The 12,363-nt window shown below is 38.0% G+C and overlaps 1 protein-coding gene and 1 pseudogene across 1 annotated transcript; both read left to right on the plus strand.

Moving 5' to 3' along the window:
• The first annotated feature begins 358 nt into the window (after window positions 1-358).
• LOC132189447 (uncharacterized) lies at window positions 359-7,038 on the plus strand (annotated as a pseudogene).
• Window positions 7,039-9,114: 2,076 nt separating this feature from the next.
• On the plus strand, window positions 9,115-12,363 carry LOC132190366 (GDT1-like protein 1, chloroplastic; the record flags this gene model as incomplete). Its single annotated transcript, XM_059605336.1, is given in 6 exon segments — window positions 9,115-9,374; window positions 9,566-9,635; window positions 10,209-10,511; window positions 10,870-10,923; window positions 11,224-11,285; window positions 12,293-12,363. Coding segments are annotated over 6 exon segments (727 nt in total), but the record flags the coding sequence as incomplete, so codon positions are not given.

A 12,363-nucleotide genomic window follows, 5' to 3' on the forward strand; every position in this document is an offset into this window, starting at 1 on the left:
AAAAAAAAAGATGAATGGATTTGGCTCTTGGGGTAGTCAAAAATATATATATATTATTTTTATAATTATTATTTTAATTTTTATTTATTTAAAAAATAAAAATTAATATTTTAATAATTTTTTTAAAATAAAACACGTAGCATTATTTTGGTCATTGCATCTCTTTAAAGAGATCTTCACCTTTAACCAGCTCCAATTCTGTCCAAAATGGACCGGACTGGAGTCGGATCCAAACTTAAAGGGCCATAGAAAGAGGGAGGGGGCCCGTTAACTACATTGGATGAAAGATCATGAAAGGCACACGTCTAAGTTGTCTAGCAGGTATAACTCCCACACGTACAGATTGATCCCCCAACTACCCAACAACACATGCCAAAATAGTAACAGCTCAGAAGCAAATTTCCATACTTCTTAATTTCCTCTGTTTCAAGAAATGGCCACCGCACCCACCATTGAAACACCGCTACTACCAGACACCGTTGATGGCGCCGTTGACTACAAAGGCCGTCAGGTCCTTCGATACAACTCCGGTGGCTGGAGATCCGCATTCTTCATCATAGGTAACACTCGCACCGAATCTAACTCATAAGCAAATGAGGGATTTTTTTTTCTTTTTTTCTTTTGAGTTTGACTGTTAGGCACGTGCAAATTAGGCGTGGAAGTGGCGGAGAGGTTCGCCTACTATGGGATCAGCTGCAACCTCATAACGTACCTCACAGGGCAGCTGGGACAGTCCACGGCCACGGCCGCCGAGAACGTCAACGTATGGTCCGGAACGGCGTCGTTGCTTCCGCTTTTGGGGGCATTCGTGGCCGATTCTTTTCTGGGCCGCTACCGCACTATTGTCATTGCTTCTCTCATCTACATCCTCGTACTGTTCACCCCTCTCTCTCTCTCTCTCTCTCTCTCTCTCTCTCTCTCAATTAAGTTGCTGCTACACAAGAAAATTGAAAAATCCTCTGCTAATCTATCTTTGAATTGAAACACAGGGACTGGGGTTGTTGACTTTGTCGGCTATGCTTCCTTCTCTAAGCTCTTCTTCTGACAACTTAGACACCAAAATCGTACTGGGTTCTTCAAATCAGGTGCAAGAAATCTTATTCTTTGCATCTCTGTATATAGTAGCTGTTGGGCAGGGGGGGCACAAGCCTTGTGTTCAGGCTTTTGGGGCCGATCAGTTTGATGGGCAAGATCCAGACGAGTGCAGATCCAAAAGCTCATTCTTCAATTGGTGGTACTTTGGTGTATGTGCGGCCGGCGGAGTAACGGTAATATTAATGAGCTATATACAAGACAACCTTAGCTGGGGTCTAGGATTTGGAATCCCCTGTATTGTCATGGTCTTTGCTTTGGGTGTGTTTTTGCTTGGCACTAGGACTTATCGGTATAGTGTCAAAGGGAAGGAGAAAAGCCCATTTGTGAGAATTGGTCGAGTGTTTGTTGCTGCACTGAGGAACTGGCGAACCACCCCTTCGGCTGTCGCTACTGAAGAGGAAGTTGGCAGTGCCCTCCCGCACCATAGCTCCGAGCAATTCAAGTAATATTTAGATTTATGTCATTTATTTTACACCAATTGATGTGTTTTATGTGACTTTTTATTTTGTTTATTTTAAGTGATTGACATGAACGTTAGCTTATATGAAAATGATGTAAAGAGTAGCGTTATTTTGTTTCTGATGTCACCCACTTAAAACACGTCATGCCATCCAATGTGACATGAATATAAAGAATAGCATTACTCAAAAGAAGAAAAAAAAAAAAAAAAAAAAATTGTAATATCTACCTTAGATCTAACACAAATGCTATTTTGTAGTTTGATATACGACAGTCATACAACCAAATGCGGATGTATACTATCGCGTTATCCCAACAATGTATAACAATCGTATAATAATTTACTAAATAATATTACTCTAAATCTAAAGTTGTTGCAGAGCAATTTTGATCCTCTATGTTTCAGGTTCCTCAACAAAGCCTTGTTGTCTCGAGATGCTTCAAAAGGAGAAGGAGAGGTTTGTACTGTCAATGAGGTTGAAGAAGCAAAGGCAGCTCTTAGGCTTGTTCCAATTTGGGTGACGAGTTTGGGATACGGCATTGTGTTTGCACAAATCTCGACTTTCTTCACCAAGCAAGGGGCTACAATGGACAGAAAAATTTTTCCTGGCTTTGACATACCGGCGGCTTCACTACAATGCTTCATGAGCCTCGCCATTTTACTTTCCATTCTCGTATATGACTGCATTTTTGTTCCTATGGCAAGAGCTTTCACCAGGAAGCCTAATGGCATCACGATGCTGCAGAGAATTGGAACTGGGATGGTTATATCTATCATCAGCATGGTTGTTGCAGCTCTAATTGAGATGAAAAGGCTCAAAACAGCTCAAGAATATGGGCTGGTTGACATGCCGGATGTGACCATTCCAATGAGTGTTTGGTGGTTAGTTCCTCAATATGTTTTGTGTGGAATTGCTGATGCTTTCACCATGGTTGGTCTGCAAGAATTCTTCTATGATCAGGTCCCAATTGAACTGAGGAGTGTGGGTCTCGCCCTCTATCTCTGCATTGTTGGTGTTGGGAGTTTTTTAAGCAGCTTTCTTGTTTCCATAATTGAGGATGCAACTGGCGGGAATGGCCGAGAAAGTTGGTTTGCTGATAATCTTAACAAGGCGCATCTTGACTATTTTTATTTGGTGCTTGCTGGAATCAGTGTAGTTGCATTCGTTGCATACTTGTATTTTGCAAAATCTTACATTTATAATAAGCAAAATACAAGCTGAATACAAATTCCCAATGTCTCTTACCCATTGGGATTGACAACATGTTTTTGTTCAACATCACTGGTGAGAGAACTTTTATAGAATTAATTATTCGAGTAGGTGCTCATGAACAAAAGATTTGTTCAAACACACAATTCCCACTGAAAACCTCTTTTGATTGTCTACCTGATTGATGCAATTGGGTTTCAATTGCCAGCCCAATTGTAGTGATATGTGTAGAGTAAGCCATTTTTAGAAACAGACATTTCTTCTTACGTGGTTAAGGGCACGTGTCGTCCATTTTTAGAAACAAAAGAAAAAGGGCACATGTCGTCCCAAATTTAAAGGATCGTGGAAAGGAGGTGGGGCTCATTAACTTCATGCATGGGATGACACAAGTCAAATTTTTTTTTTTTTTCTAGTCAAATTGGGACACGTCAACAGTTACATGGTAGAACGCCGCGACAAAACTGACCGCCAAACTAAAATGGAGTAGCAGATCAAAAACAAACGTTGGAAACAAAATATTTCTTGATTTCCTCTGTTTCAATTCGCCATCGATAAAGAAATGGCTACCATACCCACCATCGAAACACCACTGCTATTAGACACCGTCGATGGCGCCGTTGACTACAAAGGCCATCCGGTCCTTCGATACAACTCCGGTTGTTGGAGATCCGCATTCTTCGTCATAGGTAACACTCGCACCGAATCTAACTCATAAACAAATGAGGGATTTTTTCTTCTTGAGTTTGAGTATTAGGTACTTGCATATTAGGTGTGGAAGTGGCGGAGAGATTCGCTTACTATGGGATCAGCTGCAACCTCATAACTTACCTGACAGGGCCGCTGGGCCAGTCCATGGCCACGGCGGCCGGGAACGTGAACGCGTGGTCCGGAACGGCGTCGTTGCTTCCGCTTTTGGGGGCATTCGTGGCCGATTCTTTTCTGGGCCGCTATCGCACTATTGTCATTGCTTCTCTCATCTACATCCTCGTAATGTTCACCCCTCTCTCTATCTCTCTGTCTCTCTCATGTTGCTGCTACACAAGAAAATTGAAAATTCCTCTGCTAATCTATCTTTGAATTGAAAAACAGGGACTAGGCTTGTTGACTCTGTCGGCTATGCTTCCTTCTTCTCTAATCACTTCTTCTGACAACTTAGACACCAAAATCAAACTGAGTTCTTCAAATCAGGTCCAAGAAATCTTGTTGTTTGTATCTCTGTATATAGTAGCTGTTGGGCAGGGGGGACACAAGCCTTGTGTTCAGGCTTTTGGGGCGGATCAGTTTGATGGGCAAGATCGGGAGGAGTGCAAAGCCAAAAGATCATTCTTCAATTGGTGGTACTTTGGTGTGTGTGCGGGCAGCACTGTAACAACAGTGATGATGAGCTATATACAAGACAACCTTAGCTGGGGTCTAGGATTTGGATTCCCCTGTTTTGTGATGGTCTTTGCTTTGGGTGTCTTTTTGCTCGGTACTAGTACTTACCGGTATAGTGTCAAAGGGAAGGGGAAAAGCCCATTTGTGAGAATTGGTCGTGTGTTTGTTGCTGCACTGAGGAACTGGCGGACCACCCCTTCAGCTTTAGCTACTGAAGAGGAAGTTGGTAGAGATCTCCGGCACCATAGCTCCGAACCATTCAAGTAAGAGAATTATTCGATGAAAATGCATGTCACCAAAAAGGAAAAAAAATAGTAATATTCTTCGCACCCATTTATAACATGAGGTGACGTATTTTAAGTAGCTTTTCAATATAAGGTGTCTTTTTGCTCGGTACTAGTACTTACCGGTATAGTGTCAAAGGGAAGGGGAAAAGCCCATTTGTGAGAATTGGTCGTGTGTTTGTTGCTGCACTGAGGAACTGGCGGACCACCCCTTCAGCTTTAGCTACTGAAGAGGAAGTTGGTAGAGATCTCCGGCACCATAGCTCCGAACCATTCAAGTAAGAGAATTATTCGATGAAAATGCATGTCACCAAAAAGGAAAAAAAATAGTAATATTCTTCGCACCCATTTATAACCTGAGGTGACGTATTTTAAGTAACTTTTCAATATAATGCTACACTTTATACTCATTTTGCACCAATTGATGTGGTTGTGTGTATTAAGTAACTTTATATTTGTCTCTTTTAGGAAAATTTAGAGCATAAAGCTCTTACTGAGAAACATACTTAAAACTATGAAAAATACAACATCGTAAATATATTGGAAATATAACAATAAAAAATGTATTTACCTCCCCCGATCCAATCCATGTGCATATGTCATTTAAGGGGCAAATCTACTTTGAGCAGATTAGATTTGAATACATGGGTAAGTCTTATTTCTAAATAAACAAGCTTTATTGACTCGGCCATAAGATAAACCCCTTACATTGAAACTATCACTCATCAGCTCAAAGGCCAAGATAACACAACAAAACAAGAACCACAAAAAAAAAAAAAAAAAAAAATAGCATCAATGGCAAGGTCTAGCAAAAAAAATGGCATAGGAAAACTGGCACATAAGGATCACACGCAAAGCGCGTGAGATCCACACGATCCACACTCCGGCTCGCATGAACCACATCTGGCACGTGCCAAAAAGAAGAGAGAAAAAGTCTAGTGTCAACAAGGCACAATGACATCGGGGAGAAGTGTGTAGTGGAGCTACGGGCTTGGGCCAGCAGCAAAAGAGTAGATCGATAACACAAGGAGCCGATCTAAGTTTCCCAACAAAATATCAACGAAACCCAAGTACGAGGAGAAGCCAAAAGAGGAGGTGAAAGAGATGGCTGCTGCTGTTGGTGAATCTAGATGCTGCTGTTGGGTTCCAAAATCAAACCATATCAAAAATATGAAGGAAATAATAAAAAAGGGGGAGGAGAGGGGGAAGGAAAATCCATCCCTCCCCCCTTTAGGGTCTCACCGGAGAGGGACTAGAGAGAGGCTAGGGTTTTCACAAACACCAATTACTACTCTGTTTGTCTCTTTTAAGTGATTGACATGAACGTTGGCTTATGTGAGAGGATGAAACGAGACTCAACGTCCTATATCAACTACTTAAAACAATTAGAATATATATATATATATGTTAGAAAAAAATAATAATAACTTAAAACATGTCATGCATATTGTCTAATGAGACATGAGTATGAAAAGTAGCAATACTTACAAAAAAAAAAAAAATTAATTTCTATCTTAGATCTAAGAGAAATAGTATTTAGTATATTGCTATATAATTATTATACAACTGAGTATCAAATTATTATATAAATGTCATACAATTGAAATGGTGTCGTAGTAAAAATCAGCTATTGTTTTAATTTTTTTTTTTTAAAAAAAGTCCTTGTTGGTTTAAATGTTGATGTATATTGTCATGTTATCATGATAGTTGTATGACAGTTGTATAACAGTATATTAAATAACATTACTCTAATTCTAGAATGTTGCAAAGCAATTTTGATCGTCTATGTTGCAGGTTCCTCAACAAAGCCTTGCCGTCTGCAGATGGTTCAAAACGAGAAGGCGAGGTTTGTACTATCATTGAGGTTGAAGAAGCAAAGGCAGCTCTTAGGCTTATTCCAATTTGGGCGACAAGCTTGGGGTACGGCATTGTGTTAGCACAAGTCTCAACTTTCTTCACCAAGCAAGGGGCTACCATGGATAGAACAATTTTTCCTGGTTTCAACATGCCAGCGGCTTCACTACAATGCTTCATGGGCCTAGCCGTTGTACTTTTCATTCCCATATATGACTTGATTTTTGTTCCTACAGCAAGAACTTTCACCAGGAAGCTTAATGGCATCACGCTGCTGCAGAGGATTGGAACTGGGATGTTTCTATCTGTCATATGCATGGTTGTTGCAGCTCAAATTGAGATGAAAAGGCTCAAAAACAGCTCAAGAATATGGGCTAGTTGACATGCCCGATGTGACCATTCCAATGAGTATTTTGTGGTTGGTTCCTCAATACGTTTTGTGTGGGGTTGCTGATGTTTTCACCATGGTTGGTCTGCAAGAATTCTTCTATGATCAAGTCCCAATTGAATTGAGGAGTGTGGGTCTCGCCCTCTATCTCTGCATTATTGGTGCAGGAAATTTTTTAAGCAGCTTTCTTGTTTCCGCAATTGAAGAAGTAACTGGCGGGGATGGGCGAGATAATTGGTTTGCTGATAATCTTAATAGGGCACATCTTGACTATTTTTACTTGGTGCTTGCTGGAATCAGTGTAGTTGCATTCGCTGCATACTTGTATTTTGCAAAATCTTACATTTATAATAGGCGAAGTATATGCTGATTACAAATTCCCTTGCTATAAGTGCACTGTTGAAAACGATAGTATGAAGAAAAAAAATTTACTATGAAATCATATTAGAATAAGTAAGATGGTGAAATAAAGAGGGTAGAAGAGAATAAAAAACACAAATGAAATTGGGCTCATTTCCTAATGAGGAGTGGCCCTTATAAGAGACGATTATGAAGGGTAACTAATTGCCTCTCATTATGTGGAGGGTGGTCATTCACCCCTCACCCCTCATCAGACGAGGGTGGCGTGACTAATTAATTATATTGCGTGTCAAGTAATTGAAAATTGATTGTGATGTTGATCTATATGTGTATCTAGCCGTCTTCGTCAAACAGTTGTATTGTAGAGACCATTTTGAACACATAGCTTATCTCATTGATCTCCAACATACTTTTAATACCTTAGGGTTTCGGTATAACGCAAACCTCAAGGATTTTATAAGTAAGGCTATGCTTGTTAATGGGTTTTGGATAGTGAATTTTAACAAGTTTAGCCTAATTGTTTTCATTAAAAATCCAAACCCCTAATTAGACGAATAAGAGCTCATATATTTTGTTTTTGTAAGATAATAAGAGCTCACTTGTTTGGTACATTGGACTGGAGTAGGGCCTGATCCCAAAATAATATCATAATTCAAGATTATATATATATATATATTCAAAAAAAGGATCATCTTTCCCGCGTGGGCAATATTTAATTAAAATGGACACAACGTGCTATTCATTGTCCTAATACAGTAATATCAGAAGTACTCATTCTTTGAAGAAGGGAAATTATAAGGGGGAAAAAAATGATCGCAATATTTAATTAAAATGGACACAACGTTAATACTGTGTTAAAAGGAAAAGGCGAGTGTAGTCTTTTTAGAATGGGTTTACACGTCTAAGCTTTTTAGCTTTAAGTGTTTGTCCGGTAACCTTTTTATGCTTTAATGGATTTCGGTTTGTGAAAAAAAAAAAAAAAACAAAGAAAAAAGAAAAGAGGAAAAAGCTATTGCATAGGGGTTGACCGGTAAAAGGGATGAAATAACAAATTTAACCAAAATCTTTCGAAATAACCATTAAAAATCAGATTTGTACTTTATAAAACTGACATTAAAAAAAAAAAAAAAAAAAAAACCTGAAGATTTCCTGTTATTTATTATTGATAGACTTTTTATGGTTAGTTACTTAGTTTTTTTTTTTTTTTTTTGGGGTGGAGGTTAAATACAAAATAGGCACATGTGATTTGTACCAAAATCGAATAGACACTTGAGTTTTCAAAAATATCATAAATGGTATTTATGGTTTGCAAAAAAACTCATTTAATTGATACATTTATTAACATCCCATTAAATTTTTTAACGGAATGCCACATCTTGTAAGAGGGGATGGCCGAGCCACTCCCTTTGGGCCAAGGGGTGACTTCAGCCACTCTAGACCAATTCTTGGAGGTGGCTTAGCCACCCCCATCTTGCAAAAGGGGGGTGGCTGCTAAACCACCCCCATAGGCCATGGGGGTGGTTCGGCCACCCCCTGGCTAAAGCTACCCTCTACCTAGAATGGGGGTGGTCCCCCTATGTTGGCCAAACACCCCCTTTTTTTATTTTTATTAATTTATTTTTTTATTTTAAAATAATATTTTATTATTATTTTTATTAGTGTGATATGTATTTTATTTATAGTTATAAAATTTTTTTAAAAAATTTTTAACCATAAATTGAATATTCTTGAATTTATTATGAACGGAAGAGAATTCTACTCCTCTTCGTCCATGGCATGCCGCGGTCTCTTCCTTCTCTCTTTAACATAATCGCAAAAAACCCATACCCTTACGGATTCACCAGACATCTGAGAAGAGCATGCAGAAGAAAGAGAAGATCGAAGTGAAAGGGAAAGCATTTTTTTTATTTATTTTTTAAATATAAATACTATTTTAATAATTTTTTATTAGTAAACTAATCTGGACCATCGGATGAAAATCAACGGTCCAGATTAAGATTTCGAGGCCCCTCGAATTCCTCTCTAATTCGAGGAGATCCTGATCCATGTAATAGGCGATATTGGCGCGACACCCAGATAACTTATCTTCCTTTCCGACTTTATCATTTCGAAAGGGCAGCAACCAAAGGCCCAGACTTCACGCACGCAGACACAGAGACAGAGACGACACACAGAGAGAATGCGAAGCATTACGCTCTCAGAGAGCGTGTTGGGGGCAAAGTCACTGCCTTCATATGCTAGACATCGCAGGCCATTCACCCGTTGTTTCTTGTTTTCTTTGAGTTCACGCCCGAAGAAGCAGAATTCCAAGCCTTCTCGACCAGACCCAAGTCTCATTTTCTCGAGGTAACTATGATTTGTGAATTCCCATGTCAGTTTCTCGCACCCTTTACTTCAAGCAAGAAGCTTGAGAACGTATTGTAGATTTTCAAAGCAATTAGCCCCCTAGTATGCACTCCTTGAGACTATGAAGAGAAGAATGTAAATAAAAGAAAGCATTTTTGCTGCTGAAAGAAACTTTTAACTTTCTCTTGCAGGTATTCAAGCAGATGTTCTGCAAACACTGGATACTTTTTACAAAGAACAACCAGAACTTCAGATGGCCTTGTAATTTTTCTCTATTTGCTATACGTTGCTTTTCAGTTTAGAAAAATTTGGAAGATTCTTATTTTACTTTCTTTTGGGTACAATACAAGGTACAAATAAATTTCTTCACTGAATGGGAGAATGAAAAGGTTGTTTTCACTCTTCATTATTGTTTGGATTGGCTAATTGATTGTTATGTGGTAGACAGTAGACTTGCTAAGTCTAGAAACTGCTCAATAAGCACAAACTGTAATGAACTTACCATCATGTGGGAACCATTGATGGAAAATGACATGCTATTTTTTTTTTTCTAAGGCTTAAATGCATGTACTTATCTTTGTGGTGTTTCTCTTATTTAATTTTTTTTTTCCTTAGAAAAAATTGTATGTCAACATTCTCTCTGATAGTTAAAAGTTGGGTATCTTGATATTCTATCATTTGAGGCTGACTTTTTTTCCTTTTATATGTTCATTGGAAGTGACACTATTGACATGTCTCAGTCTTGTTTTTCTGGTTGCAAGCATTGATTGGATAATCTTCAGCCTTTGGTTTCTTGTTGTGTATGTTAACTGGAAATTTTACATTTTGACTCAGGTATTAAGATGTCTTAACTATAGAGCCTATAAAGTGAATACAGAATCAAAGCCAGTGATGGATGATTGTTGTGATTTGTACGAATCACTTGCAAAGAATAATTCAAGAAGAGAGTGTCACATAGCTACTGATATACTTGCTTCTAATGATTCATTCGGTGGTATTATGAAGTTTTTGCTGGCGTTTGGGTTTCTCACACTTCAAGGCTCTCAACCAGCACTTGCTGTTTCAGACATTGCTAGTGGGCTGCAGTCAATCCCTTATTTAGGGGACCTTGGTGATATTAGCACAGGTTTTGCTTCAGTTAGGAAAATCTCCCTGTAACTTGTACAAACTGGTTTTCTTATTGTAAGTGAAGCATAAATTGTAATTGGAATGTTTTCTTAATTTGGAGATCATGATGGAACTTGAAACTCTCTGTTAAACATTTAGAACTCATATCTGTGTTGCTGAACTTAAAAGTTTTAGGTCTGTTGGTAATTGTTTCGATAAACTTTCCTACAATGTGGCCAAAATTTAGTTAGCATTGTTAGAATATTAATGAAATGATTAAATTAATTATTTCCTATAAGCTTAAGCTTTTGGGATAAGTGGTGATTTAACATGCATATGAGAAAAGTGTGTTTCCAACAACTAAACTATCAATGCATTTCGGGTGCAGGCATTCTTGCTGATCTTTTTCTCAGAACTAGGGGACAAGACCTTTTTTATTGCGGTAAGACTGAATTGTTTCCAAGATGTACACTTCCCATTTACTTCTTATGAATACTATTGGGCACAGGTGATCAACTGAGATACTGTCTCACAAGAAACAGTAACGCATCTAATTTTGTTAGTATTTATTTTTGGTCCCAGCTTACTTGGAAGTAAACAAGAAGTAATAAACATAAAAAAGATCAATAACGTTTCAAGGACCTATCTTTTTCTTTGTCATTACTGTGTATATTCTCTAGCTTTACATCAAAGATAGAATATTATGGCCCTGCCTAATTTGAATTTTTAATGTTCTGTGCAGGCGCTTCTAGCAGCTAGGAACTCTGCTGCTGTTGTTTTTACCGGAACTTTTGGTGCACTTGCGTAAGTTATATTCTATGTATTCATGGTGATTTAGATGTTCTTTGCATTGTACACTCTCTTTTTAGTTTTTTTTTTTTTTTTTGGCCAATGAGATCTAACTTGAATGGCACTTTCCCCCCTAGTAAGAGCAAGGTGGAAAGTGAGATCATGTGTTTGAGACCCCCTATTTTTGTGTGTAATTTACCATTTAAAAACATAACTTTTTTGTGTAGTGATACTTTTTTGTGAGTATCTGTTATCCAGGATTTAGTAGTTTTTAAGTTATATGTGTTAAGACAATTGGACAACTCATGTTAGTAAATATGGGTAAGCATCTTCCTCTACCTTGGCAAATAGCAAGACAACAGTTAACTAATCACATCAAATGTAGCACTGATTTCTAATCACATCAAATGTAGCAGTGATTTCTAATCACATCAAATGTAGCAGTGATTTCTCTTTCTATGACCAAGCATTTTAAATTTTGTATCTTCATAATATCTTGTCAACATCTAATAACTGATTTCACTATCCAGGACTAGTTATTGTGCATTTTTCCAATTCTTTAAAATCATTGAGGTGCCTGTTTATCATGGGCAGTGCAATGACCATCATATCTGTTGGTCATATGTTTGAGACCCACTATTTTTGTGTGTAATTTACCATTTAAAAACATAACTTTTTGTGTAGTGATACTTTTTTGTGAGTATCTGTTGTCCAGGATTTAGTAGTTTTTAAGTTATATGTGTTAAGACAATTGGGCAACTCATGTTAGTAAATATGGGTAAGCATCTTCCACTACCTTGGCAAATAGCAAGACAACAGTTAACTAATCACATCAAATGTAGCAGGATTTCTAATCACATCAAATGTAGCAGTGATTTCTCTTTCTATGACCAAGCATTTTAAATTTTGTATCTTCATAATATCTTGTCAACATCTAATAACTGGTTTCACTATCCAGGACTAGTTATTGTGCATTTTTCCAATGCTTTAAAATCATTGAGGTGCCTGTTTATCATGGGCAGGGCAATGACCATCATATCTGTTGGTCTTGGACGAACTTTTCACTACATTGATGAAATCCTACCATTCAGGT

The sequence above is a fragment of the Corylus avellana genome, chromosome ca8 (assembly GCF_901000735.1).
Source record: "Corylus avellana chromosome ca8, CavTom2PMs-1.0".
In the NCBI taxonomy this organism is placed as follows: Eukaryota; Viridiplantae; Streptophyta; class Magnoliopsida; order Fagales; family Betulaceae; genus Corylus; species Corylus avellana.